General features: G+C 67.6%; 1 protein-coding gene across 1 annotated transcript; it reads left to right on the top strand.

Moving 5' to 3' along the window:
• Positions 1-4,101: 4,101 nt before the first annotated feature.
• Positions 4,102-10,836, top strand: LOC142819056 (zona pellucida sperm-binding protein 4-like). The gene is made up of 12 exons (XM_075903393.2): positions 4,102-4,320; positions 5,062-5,183; positions 5,964-6,048; positions 6,308-6,463; positions 6,692-6,879; positions 7,415-7,512; positions 7,841-7,968; positions 8,460-8,649; positions 8,726-8,873; positions 9,449-9,536; positions 10,015-10,128; positions 10,670-10,836. The coding sequence occupies exons 1-12, from the start codon at positions 4,113-4,115 to the stop codon at positions 10,822-10,824; spliced, it is 1,680 nt and encodes a 559-aa protein (XP_075759508.2). The 5' UTR covers positions 4,102-4,112; the 3' UTR covers positions 10,825-10,836.
• Positions 10,837-12,682: the final 1,846 nt, after the last annotated feature.

The raw sequence follows: 12,682 nt of genomic DNA, 5'->3' as shown, positions 1-12,682 counted from the left end.
AGGGGCTGGGGGGGGGGGGGGGTGACCCAGACTGGGCTAGCGCTGTCCCAGGGCCTCCTGCCGCCAGCCGCTCCAGGACCTTGTGCCCAGACCAGCCTCCGCTGCCACCTTGGTCAGCGCTAGGGGAGGGGTTGACTCGCAAGGGGCCCTGGGGGACCTCACTGCCCTTTGGACGCCTCTGGCAGCTGTTCCTGGAGCAGCTACGGGCAAACACTGACCCAGGCCTGGAGGGCTCCCCGGGGACCCTGGCCGGGGAGGGGCTACGCCCTTGGAGAGGGAGAGAGTCACGCTGACTCCCCTCCTCCAGCTGGGGGGTGAGGGGGGAAGGCAGGCGGCTGGGCACAGCCCAAGGCAGATGGAGATGGCACCTGCCCCACCCCATGTCCTGAGCACGGAGCCAGCTGCTGCCTTGCTGCACAGCCCGGCCCTGCATGAGACCTCCACCCATCTCCCCAGGTAACCGGCAGGCCCAGGGGGATGGGCCCCTGACACAGCACCCAGGGCCCCTCGCTGGCTGGGCTCTAGCCTGGTAGCCACACCCCCAATGAAGCTGGAAGGGTGACAGCCAAGCAGCCCTGCAGGCACCGCTGCTGGGCAGCCCCACAGCAGGAGAGGCTGCTCCCTGCCCCGGGGGGAAGAGCGCCCCCCTGTTCTCCAGCCCAGAGCGACTCTCGCCCAGGAGGGTCTAGTGAGCTTTGAACACTGCACCGGATCCCCCAGGCCTGGACCCCCAGGTCAGTCGCCCCTGCAGCCAGCTGAGTCCTGCCTGCTCTGCTCTCTGACCCACACAGCCCCTCCCCCGGCCATTTCTTCTCCGCCTCCTCCCCTCCCCTGGTCTCCCCTCACTGGCACCAGCTGGGTAGGTGGCCAGGGTCTCCCCTCTGCTGCCCATGGACTGTCCTCTGGCCAGACCTGGCCGTGTCCTCTGCGTGGGGTCTGGTCACCAGTCTCCAGCTGTTCTGCAAAACAAACTCCCTCTCCCTTGTCACAGGTAACCAGTAACATCTGGGCACTGAGCCCTGCCCTCTGCCTGCAGCCTCAGAACTCCCCCCACAGCCACTTGGCCCCTGCCCCGTAGCTTGGGGGTAGCAGAACCGACCTGGGGGGAAGATGCTCAGTGGTTTGAGCGTGGGTCTGCTAAATCCAGGGTTTGAGCTCAGTTCTTGGGGTGGGTCATTCAGGGGTCTGGGGCAAATGGGTCAGGGACGGTACTCGGCCCGGCTGCGGAGGCAGGGCCTGGACTCAGGGACTTCAAGGTCCCGTTTTAGGAGATGGAGCGATCTCCATACATTGAACAGCTGGGCCACAGGGGTATTTCTGGAGGCCAACTCCCCAAGCTGCCTCCCTCAGCGAGGACCCCAGGCCTGGCTTTGCTCCAGCTGGTGACCAGAATGGGGGACGGGGTTGCCCCTGCTAAGCTGGGCCAGGGCTTGGATCCCCTTGGGGCACCGGCGAGGCCGCAGGTCGTGGCAGGCGCTTAAAGCTAACGGGGCCCAGGGCAGCTGCAGAGGTGGAATCACACTGCAGACTTTGCACAAAGACCTCCCCCCAAGCCCCGGCAGAAGGGGGCCCACAGCTAGGAGGCAGGGCTGGGATCTAGGGCCCAGCGCTCCACCCCCCAGAGCGCCTGCGCCAGCCTGTTCCAACCGTGGGAAGGGTGGGGTGTAGCCTGGAGCTGTGGCACCAGCCCCCCAGCTCAGACAGGGCCTGAGCTGCAGGCACCCACCCGTCCCCCCTCACCCCCCTGCCGCAGACAGAGCCAGACCATTGGCGTCACCTGGCCGCCGCCGGTGTTTGTCTTTCAAAGGCAGCCGATTCCATTGCCCCCAGAGCCAGGCTCATTAACCTTCCCTGGGAGCGGCGGAGCAGGGGCACCGACGTGGCGGCAGGGAGGGGCACCAGGCTGTGGCTGCGGCGCTGCTCAACCACCAGGACCGGCGGCCCAGCCCTGCACCCCCCCCATTCACAGAGGGGACTCTGCACCACAGTGGGGGGCGGATCAGCTGGTACCACGTCTCTGCTGGTGCCACAAGGCCACATCTCCACCAGATGCCCACCCCGCACTAGCTGTTGGGGGGGGGCGGGGTGACCTGCCCTTCCACATTGCCTGAGTGCCTCTCCCTGCAAGAGCCAGGCCAGCCAGGCACTGCAGCCCCCTGGGCCTCACACCCTGCCCAGAGCCCAGCACCAGGCGGCCCCCACCCCCAGGAAGCACAGGAGGCGTCCATCACTGGATCCCAACAGTGCCTCAGACCCAGCGCCAGCAGCCACAACCGCACCCCCAGCCCCGGCCAGCAGCCCCAGCGCCTCTCCCCACGCCACCGGGGGCCTGCGTCCGTGGGAGCCTGCGGGGGAGGGAGGGGTCGGTTAGGAGAGAGGATACAGCAAGCTGAGCCCCAGCCTGGTCAGATCCCGTTCTAGTCCCCTCCATGGCACGCCACCCCCAGGTCTCCACAGCCCCTTCAGCACCACTCGCAGCAGCTCCCAGCTCCCCCCTCCCCGTGGCAGGAGCACCGGTCCGAGGGGCTTTGTGACACCCCACCCAGTGTCCCAGGGAGGCGGGCGGCTGCACCAACGCGAGGCTGTGCCCAGTGAGCAGCGCTGCCCAGCTCTGGCCGGGGCTGAGCCCTGCCCGGTGACACGAGCCGCCTGAGGCTGGTCCAGGCCCATCTCCTCTGGCCTGGCAGTGCAGCCACCACAGGAGGGACGGGACAGGCCGGTCCCCACCCCACTGATGCCAGGGACACTTGGCCTCCTCTGGGAGAAGGTGCCTGGGCAGCTCCAATCCATCCCCTGTTCCTGGAGCGTTGGCCTGCAGAGTGGCCAGGCGGTTTCAACAACAATGCCAGACACACTGAGGTGTCAATCGACATCCCATCTGGTTTGGAAAACACCCGACAGTTCCAGTCTGTTCCCAACAGAAAGCCCAGAGACTGGACAGTCCGGTTCAAAGCCAGACACCCGGCAGCCCCATTAGCCCCAGGGGTTTGCTACAGCCGCCGGAGCAATTCCCCCACGGGAACCCCCACCCCTGCTCCCTCACCTTCCTGGCCAGAGTCCTTGGCTTCCCGGCCCCTGCAGAAATCCACCGGCCCCTCAGCCAGGCTCAGCGGCTCCTGGCCCCAGGCTTGGCTCTCGGGGGCTCTTCTCTCTACAAGGGAGCAAAGGGGGGGGGGGGTCAGACGGAGCCACTCTGTCCTGGCCCTGAGCAGCTGGGGGGCTGCAGGCTGGCTCCAGCGCCAGGCCCTGGGCAGAGTCCGGAGAAGCAGAGTCACTGAGGGCCGCAGTCCTGTGTGATGCCAAGGGGCTGTGAATGGGCCTTGATGTCGAACTCCCTGCACTGGCTCCACACCAGCAAATCCCTCCCTTGTCAGCGCTTCTCCCCCCCCCCCCCCCGTTGCTACGGCCCCCTGGGGGTTGGCTAATGTCTGTTACGACTGTGCAACTTGTATTCCTCCCTCCCCCCGTAAAAATATGATTTTTTGGTGAAAATTCAAAATTCTGACATTTGTATCCCAAACTCAGATCCTGGAAAGAAGAGGCATCCTGGGACTCTGCAGCCAGCTTGCATTGCGGGCGATACAGTCATAGAATCACAGGGCTGGAAGAGACCGCAGGAGGCATCGAGTCCAGCCCCCTGCCCGAGGCAGGACCAACCCCGACTCAATCAACCCAGCCAGGGCTTGGTCACGCCGGGACTTAACCACCCCTAGGGATGGAGACGCCACCCCCTCCCACGGGAACCCATCGCAGCGCTTCCCCACCCGCCTAGGGAAATAAGGGAGGGTGCTCCTGCCAGGGAGTCCAGCCTACAGAGGAGAATAGGGTGTGGGGTAACGGAACTACAAGTCCCATGAGGCATTGCAGCAGCACAGCCAGACTGAAACCTTTGCCGGGTGTATGGGGGTGGGGGAGTGAACAATTGAAATTGTTGGGAGAAAACAGGGTCCTGGTCGGAAAAAGGGTTTGGTGGAGTTCAACATCAAGGCCCATTCACAGCCCCTTGGCGTCACACCTGGCCCATACAGGACTGCGGCCCTCAGCGCTGGCCAATCAGAGCTCCCCGGAAGGTATAAGGCCCGCCTGCGGCAGGGCAGGCTGTGAGTGGCAGCATGGGTGGCTTGGTTTGGGCAGGGAGGCTGAGGGGTGCTGGGATGGTCTGGCTCCTTTACAGCCTGGTTTTCCTGGGGGTGCAGGCTGGCTTGAGGGATGGGGGTGCCCTGTGGGGTGTTAGCTGGCTGAGCTGTGGGCAGAGCAGCTTGGGGTTCACCCTGCTCCCGAACCAGACTGCGGTGGCTCCCCTGGTGCTGAGAGCTCTGGGTAAGTGGGGCAAAGCTCCAACCTGTCTAGGCTGCTGTGGTACTGGGAGGTAGCATTGCCTAGTGGGCAAAGCTGAGGAGGTGCTGGGGAGGTTGTTTTTTTTTTTTAAATGGCTGGTAACTTGCTGGGGTCCTGAGTCTTGGCTCCTAGGAGGGTCCAAAGGCAGGACAGGGGCTGTCCCTGGAGTGCTCTGTGCCCCTCAGGTAAAGGGGCTGGGGGCAGTTGGCTCAGCCATGGGAGAAATGGGCAAGTGGCCAAGGTGTGGCCCAGCCCCTGCCGGCTGGGGCAGGTGCACGCAGCAATGCCTGGATGTAGCCAGCCCTGCCCCCCCTCCCCCATCCCATTGCTCTGTCTCCAGCTACAGCTGCCCCTGGGGGACTGAGCAGGGCTCTGTAGCCTGGCCCCTGCTCCCTGCCTTGGCTGTGGCTGGAGGGGGTGACCCGTGGTCCATGCGGGCACAGCTGAGAAGAGGGGGAGGTGCCCTGTTTGCTGGGGGCCAGCCTGTGGCACTGGGCCATCTCTGCACGTGCTTGGCCCAGGCACTGAGGAAGGCTCCAGGCCCAGCCCTGAGGGTGCCTAATGCCAGGGGGCAGAGTGGAGGGGTCAGGGCAGCGGCTCTAGCATGGCCAGACTCCTGCTGAGCCCCCTGCCCAGGGCTTGGAGAGGGGGTCTGCAGAGCTGGGCTGTGGGAGCAGAAGCCCCGGGGGGCAGGTGCTCAGTGGGTTGCCTCTTGCCCTCCAGACGCGGGTGGCAGCCCCCACCCCCTGCGGAACGACCCGGCCTGTGGGACCCGGGTGCAGCCCCGAGCCGACGGCTCCGTGGTGGTGGAGGTGTCCTACGCCGGCTGTTACGTGCAGGAGCAGGTAAGGGCCTGGCTGGGAACAGGGGGCTCCCTGGGGCGGGGGGCTGGGCTGCTGGAGGGGGTGAGGGGACCCTGCCTGGAAGGCTTGGCCGTCCCTGCCCAGACTGGGGAGACCTGAGTTCCCCTCCTGGCCCTGTGTGATCGGGGGTGGGGCAGGTCTCCTCCCCTCCGTGGCTCTGTGGCCCCCCTGCTCCTGGCACCTAGGAGGCTGAGGTGTGGCTGGTGCTTGCGCGGGGTCTGGTCCCTCGGCCAGGCAGCGCCGTGACCATGCAGCCCCGCTAGCCCGGGTGTGACAGGCCCTGGCTCTGCTCTGGGTCCCCGGCCAGCCCTGGCCCTGCCTGGCTTCCCTCCCTGCAGCCGGAGGCTCTGGCCCGGCCCCCGTGAGGTCCCTGTGGCTGGCCGGTCTCCCCTGGCCTGGCCCTGCTGGGAGGGGGCTCCCTGCCCAGAGGAGAGCTCTGCGGCCGCCATGCCGAGGGGGGAGGTGACCAGAGTCTGCCTGGGGAGCCTGAAACCCTCCACTGGCTCCTTGGCTCCCCCAAGAGCTGCCCCTGCCCCGTCCTGCTCCTTGGATGGACCCAGCTCAGGGGTCCTGGCTCTGCCCCCTCCCAGCCCCCAACCGGCTTCGGCATTTGCTGCCCTGCCTGCGCCCTGGGGAGACGGGTTCCCGTGCCCGCCCGGCGCAGGGGCTGGGGGCGCCTGAGCCCTTCGTGTCCCTGGCTCTCCGGGCGGGCGGCTGGGCAGAGCCTCCAGCCGTCCCTGGCCTGTCCTCTGATCTCCCTAGGCTGGCAGCCTGGTGCTGGTGCTGCAGGTGGAAGGCCCTGAGGGTGCCCACAAGCAGGAGCTGCGGTGCCCAGACCCCGGCCTAGGTAAGGGGCACGGCGCCAAGCCGGACGGGGCGGGGGCTGCTGCTTGGCTGGCTGGAGGCCACCGCCCTGAGCAGGGCCTGGGGAGGGGGGGGGGGGGGGCTTCTGGCCTGCCCCGGGGTGGATCCTGGGTGGGTGAGGGGAGGTGGGGCACGGACCAGCTTCTCCTGGGCATGGCCCTGGCCCTGGCCCTGGGGGGGGCTGCCTGGGGCCCCCCGTGTGGCGTCTCCTGCCCAGGCCCCAGCTTTGCCTCTCTCCCCAGCCCGGGATGCCCCCAGCCCTGGCGCCTGCTCAGCCGTCCCGGCCTCGCTCCGGCTGCCCTGCGCTGCCCCGTCCCTCGCCCGGGGGGAGTGCGAGGCGCTGGGCTGCTGCTACCGCCCCGGCGACCGGCGGGCTCCCTGCTACTACGGCGACCAGGGTGAGCGAGGGCTCGGCGGGCGGGGGGCCCGGTGGGAGGGCGCTCCAGGGGTTGGGGGTAGCGGGGGGAGCGCTGTCCTGTGGAGCCCGGGCTGGGCACGCTCCCACCCCCGTGACTGTCGGGGCAGGACTCGTCCCTGCTGCCTGGCTCGTCTCCCCCTCTGTCTGGTGGGGGCGCTGGGCCCTGGCTCCGGGGGCGCCCTGCTGAGGGGCTGTGGGTCTCCCCCAGTGACCGCCCGCTGCACCCCCGATGGCCAGTTCTCGGTCGCCATCTCGAGGGCCGTGACCCGGCCCCCCCTGGACCTGAGCTCAGTGCACCCGGCGGGCGCGCAGGGCGGCAGATGTGCCCCGGTGTCCAGGAACGAAGCCTTCGTCGTGTACCGCTTCCCGCTCTCCGCCTGCGGCACCACCCTGCGGGTAAGGGGGCGCCTGCCCCAGAGTGCCCCTCGGCGGGGGGGACACGGCCGGCACGGCCCCTCCCTGAGCCTGGGGGGGTCTCACTGTCATGCTGCGGCTGTATCTGCCCTGCCACCACCGGGCCCCTTGCAGCCGGGCCCCTTCCCCTGCCCCCCTGCTTCTGGGGGTGTCCCCTGGATTGGGCCCCACAAGCCCTCAGCGGGGGATGCTGCTCCCTGGCTGAGAAGAACTCGTGCTTCCTGCCCCCAGGAAGCGGCTCCGGGGGGGCCAAGGGGCCTGGGCGCTAAAGGAGTGTGGGGCAGGGCCCCTATGTGGCAAGTGTCCATGGGGTGTCTGGGCTGCGAGGCCTCATCAGAGCTGGGGGGGGCTGATCCTGACGGATCGGAGCCAGGTTGGGCCTCCCCGGGGCAGCCGGGCTGCTGCGGTGGGGGGCAGGTGGGTCTCAGCCCTGCTGGCCCCACATGGGAATCCCCCTGGCCCCACCTCCGCTCTGCCCTGGGAGCCTCCCTGGTGCCTCAGCCTCTCCCCTCGGCAGGCGGCGGGCGCCCAGCAGGTGTACGAGGTGGAGCTGGCAGCCGATCGCCAAGTGCTCACGTCCCGGTCGGGCTCCATCACCCGGGACAGCAGCTTCAGGTAACAGGCCTGGCTGGGAACATGGGCCCTGTGACCCCGCAGGGTCTGGGGCCCTCTCCTGGGGGCCCCTCTAGGGCGGGGGGGGGGGGCGCTCGGACCTCTTTGCAGCCGTTGAACCTCCTCCGAGGGGCTGAGCAGAGCCCCTAGCTGGGGGCTCCTGGTGCTGCCCCTGCCCCCTGCACGGGGCTGAGGGGCCATTGGCTGCCTGGCTCCTCTCCTGGCCACTGCTGGGCCTGGTGCCGGCGTCTCGCCCCCGGGGGCTGATCCCCAGGCTGGGGGGGGCACTTGCAGTGTGGGGTGAGCAGCTCTCTGGCCCTCCCCCGTCCAGGCTCACCATCCGCTGCAGCTACTCGGCTGAGGACGCCCTCCCTGTGAGCGTCGTGGTCTCCACCCTGCCCCCTCCCCTGCCAGCTGTGGGGCAGGGCCCCCTGGCCTTGGAGCTGCAGATCGCCACAGGTGACTGAGCAGGGCCAGCTGGGGCTGGGGGCAGCTTCTGGGACACAGCAGGGGCCTGACCCTGGGCGGCCGAGTGGCCCGAGGGCTCGGAGCTCTGCTCCTGGGGCAGCTGTAGCCACTGGGGGGGAGGGCAGGAAACCCAATGGAGCTTGGCCATGGTGCAGCCAGGAGGGGCTCTTGGAGCTGCCCTGGCCCTGCCGGGAGGTTCCAGGTGTCTGGAGTGAGGCCCCTGGCCTGTCTCCCACTGCCCCAGCCAGGCCCATGGCAGTGCCGCTCTGTGGACTGGCCAAGGCCCAAGGGTCTCTCGTCCCCCTGTAGCGATAGAACGGCCTGTCCCAGGGCGGGTTCCAGGCCGTGGCCAGTGGGCTCTGTGCCAGGCGCCTAGGGGGTTTGGGGACCAGGAGGGGCTTGTCCTGCCCCCCTCTGCCTGTGCCCCTCGTGCTCTGGGGCCGCCCTGGGCAGGGCGTGATGCTCTTGGCCCGTCCCCGCAGACGCGCAGTACAGCGCCTACTACACAGCCCAGCAGTACCCGGTGGTGAGGCTGCTGCGGGACCCCGTCCACGTGGAGATCCGCGTCCTCCAGAGGACAGACCCCAGCCTGGTTCTGGTCCTGCACCAGTGCTGGGCCACCCCCAGCACCAACCCCCGGCAGCAGCCCGACTGGCCGCTCCTCGTGGACGGGTGAGTCTGAGCGGGCTGGGGGGGGGGGCGCGTGTCCGGGGGAGGCTGCTGCCCACCACTGCCTGTGTCCCCGCAGGTGCCCGTACGAAGCAGACGACTACCAGACCCAGCTGGTGCCCGTGGGGGAGGCCTCGGGGCTGCCCTTCCCCTCCCTCTATCGGCGCTTTGCCGTCAGCACCTTCACCTTCCTGGACGCCAGCTCCCAGCGCGCCCTCTCGGGCCCGGTAGGCTCCTGTGCCCCCCTTCTCCTGGGGCTGCCCCCCAGCCGAGCCAGTGGGCAGGGATCCCCACTCCAAGCTGCTCGGCAGCCTCCTCGTGCAGCTCGGCCCCTGCCTTGGCTGCCCTTCCAGGGAGCTTGCGGGGGCTGCTGAGCCTCGCCCGCCCCATGCAGCCTCGTGGGCCAGTGCCCGGCCTGCAGGGTCCCGACTGCAGCTGGAGGCCCTGGGGGCAGACAGAGCCCCAAGCTGGGCTGGGCCTGGGTGGCTGCAGGGGCAGAGCCGTTCCGGCTCCTAATGGCTCTGCGGCAGGCCAAGGGTCCCCTGGCTGGGCTGGCGGATGCACGGGGCCTGGCAGCAGTTCCGGGGGTGCGATCACGCATGGTCCTCAGGCCCTGCCTTGCCCCAGGGCCGTGCTCGGCGTGTGCAGCTGCGTGGGGCACCCCTGTGCCTCCAGCCAGGCACGCGCAGGGCCCTAGCGCCGGCTCAAGCAGCCCCGGCCCCGCTCCCCAGGTGCCCAGACGGCGCTGGGTCCCAACAGCCTCCGGCCGGCTCGGCTTGCCAAGCCCCCTCTCTGCTTGCAGGTGTATTTCCACTGCAGCGCCTCCGCCTGCCTGCCCTCCGGCCTGGAGCGCTGCGCCTCCCCGTGCCCCGGCGCCCTGCCGGCCAGAGGTAAGCGCTGCTGGGCCCCGGGTCTGGCTCCTCCCGCCCCCTCCCAGGCGGATTCCCAGCGCGAGGGGCTGGTCTCAGAGCCCCAGACTTGGGGCCGAGGCAGGAAGGTCTCTGTGACCAGGCACATGGGGCAGACAGGTCGGGCTGGGGGGCTACAGGGGCTGTGCTGGGAGGCTCCGGCTGGGACGTGGCCCTGCTGGGAGGGCCCCTCAGATACAGCAGCTGAGTGGGGCCATGGCCAGGAACTAGCCGGGGGGGCTGGAAATGTGCCCAGCCCCCCCACCCGCCTGTCCATGGGCCCAGTGTGACCCCTCTAGTGAGTCTCCTCGGCCAGCAGGGTCTGGGGCGGTGACTCTGCTTCTCCGGACTCTGCCCAGGGCCTGGCGCTGGAGCCAGCCTGCAGCCCCCCAGCTGCTCAGGGCCAGGACAGAGCGGCTCCGTCTGACCCCCCCTCCCCCCCACCTTTGCTCCCTTGTAGAGAGAAGAGCCCCCGAGAGCCAAGCCTGGGGCCAGGAGCCGCTGAGCCTGGTGACGGCCGAGGGGCCGGTGGATTTCCGCAGGGGCCGGGAAGCCGAGGACTCTGCCCAGGAAGGTGAGGGAGCAGGGCTGGGGAATTGCTCTGGCGGCTGTAGCAAACCCCTGGGGCTAATAGGGCTGCCGGGTGTCTGGCTTTGAACCGGACTGTCCAGTCTCTGGGCTTTCTGTTGGGGAACAGACGAAGTGTCGGGTGTTTTCCAAACCAGATGGGTTGTCGATTGTCTTGTCAGTGTGTCTAGTATCTTTGTTGAAACCGCCTGGCCACCCTGCGGGCCAACGCTCCAGGAACAGGGGCTGGGTTGGAGCTGCCCAGGACCTCTCTCCTGGTGGAGGCCACGTGTCCCTGGCATCAGTGACGGGGCGGAGGGCCGGCCTGTGGTGCCTGCACTGCCGGGCCAGGGGAGATGGACCCAGACCAGCCCCAGGCGGCTCTTGTCACTGGGCAGGGCTCAACCCCGGCCAGAGCTGGGCAGCGCTGCTCACTGGGCACAGCCTCAAATTGGTGTAGCCGCCCGCCTCCCTGGGCCGCTGGGTGGGGTGTCACTGGGAGCCCCTCGGACCGGAGCTCTCCTAACCGACCCCTCCCTCCCCCACAGGTTCCCATGGACGCAGGCCCCCGGTGGCGTGGGGAGAGGCGCTGGGGCTGCTGGCCGGCGCTGGGGGTGCAGTTGTGGCTGCTGCGGCGCTGGCGCTGGGTCTGAGGCAGCGCTGGGACCGGCGGGGACGTCCCAGTGGGCCTGTGAGTGCCTAAGAATAAACAGATCCAGTGACTGACGCCTCCTGTGCTTCCTGGGGGGAGCTCTGCTGAGGGGGGGGGGGGGGCGAGAGGGTCTGGTGCTGGGGCTTGGGGACGGTGTCTATGCCAGGTTGGCCTGGCTCTTGCACAAAGAGGGACTTGAGGCAGTGGCTTAGTGTGGGGGGGCTTTAGTGGCTCTCTAGGAGGTTAGGTGGCCCCCACAACACACAGCCCTCTGACAGCAGGCTCAGAGGCCTCTGGCGTTAAACTTGTCAGTTGACTCTGGGGATGGGGGTGAGACGTAGTGGGGGGGGTACCTTGCTGGGTTGTGAGCCTTTAGCTCAGCGAAGGTGGCTCCCTCTCACCCTCCCCAGACAGTGAAACTAGGGACCAGGGCCAGTTAACTCCCTGAGTAATACCTACCCCTCTGTGCTGGAGTGAAGCAGATTTCACCACTGCATGCTACAGCCCTGGCCTGGGAGAACAGCTGCTGCCTGTGGATCAGACTGATCATGGCTGGAGCCTTGGGTCTCAAGGACGCACGCCGCTGCCAATTGCAGAAGGGCTTGCGGAAGGGATGTTTGCTGTTGGTTAATCGACTAGTCAAGTAACTTCTGTGAACTCTAATCCAGGGCTGGATTAAGCCGGGGGCCTAGCCAGGTGCTGCCTGGGGCGCCTGATGGCAACTCTAAGGGGGGCCGTGTGGCTGGGCATGCAGTGCCCCTTACAGCTGCCATCAGACACTCCCTGGAGGCTGGTGCCCCAGGCAGCTACCAGCAGGTGCCATGCACCAGGGACTGTGTGGTGCCCCTTACAGCTGCCCTCAGGTACCGTATGACCACTTTCAGGTGTAAGGTGCACAGCATGCTGGGGGCGGGGCCACGCATGCACTCTGCGCATGGGGGTGGAGCTGCATGCTGGGGACGGGGCTATGCATGCACTCTGCGCATGGGGGTGGAGCTGCATGCTGGGGGCGGGGCTATGCATGCACTCTGCGCATGGGGGTGGAGCTGCATGCTGGGGACGGGGCTATGCATGCACTCTGCGCATGGGGGTGGAGCTGCATGCTGGGGGCGGGGCTATGCATGCACTCTGCGCATGGGGGTGGAGCTGCATGCTGGGGGCGGGGCTACGCATGCACTCTGCGCCCGGGGGTGGAGCTGCCCAGGGTACAGGAATGGCTCGAGCTGGCCCGGCTCTTTTCAATTAGTTGACTATTCTATAGTACCTAGGGGCGGGGCCGGCAGCCAGTGAGCTCTTGCCCCAATTCCAAGGAGCCCCCTCCACTCCTTGCTGCTGCCTCTGTATCAGAGGCAGCAGCATGGGGTGCCAGGCGGGAGTTGGGCTGCGAGGGAAGCCGGTTTAAAAACCAGTGCCCCTCATGGACCTGCCAGGAGCGGCCCAAGGCTGGCTGTAGTAGCTGAGCCCCAGGCAGAAGGTGCAGTCAGCACCCCCGCCTGCACTGCTGTCAATGGCCATGATGTCATCATCGGGCACCTAGGCTGGCGGTGCCCTAGGCACCTGCCTAGGCTCATGGTCTGCCCCTCTGCCTCTGATAAAGGCAGCAGTGCACCGTGGCAGCAGCCCTGTTATGCAGGAGTTGGAGCTCCCAGACCTGGAACGAAGCTGGGCTGCCTGCCAGCCTAGCTCCTTATACACTTCAAAAGCAGAGCTGCGCCAGGGCTACTCCTGGCTCCATCACAAGCCAGGACTGAGCCAGGCTCCTGACCTGCCTGCTAAAAATGTACTAGGGGGGAGGGAGTGTGTGTCGTCTATAGCTTTTGCTTATTGGTGAATCAATTACACTTACATCACGGCTATGTCTAGACTGGCATGATTTTCCGCAAATGCGTCTAACGGAAAAACTTTTCCA

The sequence above is a fragment of the Pelodiscus sinensis genome, chromosome 32 (genome assembly GCF_052426305.1).
Source record: "Pelodiscus sinensis isolate ZL-2025 chromosome 32, ASM5242630v1, whole genome shotgun sequence".
Taxonomy (NCBI): domain Eukaryota; kingdom Metazoa; phylum Chordata; order Testudines; family Trionychidae; genus Pelodiscus; species Pelodiscus sinensis.
Note: the sequence above shows the minus strand (reverse complement) of the source record. Positions and strands in the feature narration are given on the sequence as shown.

Coding starts and splice junctions, on each gene's coding strand:
- LOC142819056 (XM_075903393.2), top strand. CDS start 4,113: ATGGGTGGCTTGGTTTGGGCAGGGAGGCTGAGGGGTGCTGGGATGGTC. Junction 6,049..6,307: donor GTGCCCAGACCCCGGCCTAG/GTAAGGGGCACG, acceptor CTCTCTCCCCAG/CCCGGGATGCCCCCAGCCCT. Junction 7,513..7,840: donor ACCCGGGACAGCAGCTTCAG/GTAACAGGCCTG, acceptor TCCCCCGTCCAG/GCTCACCATCCGCTGCAGCT.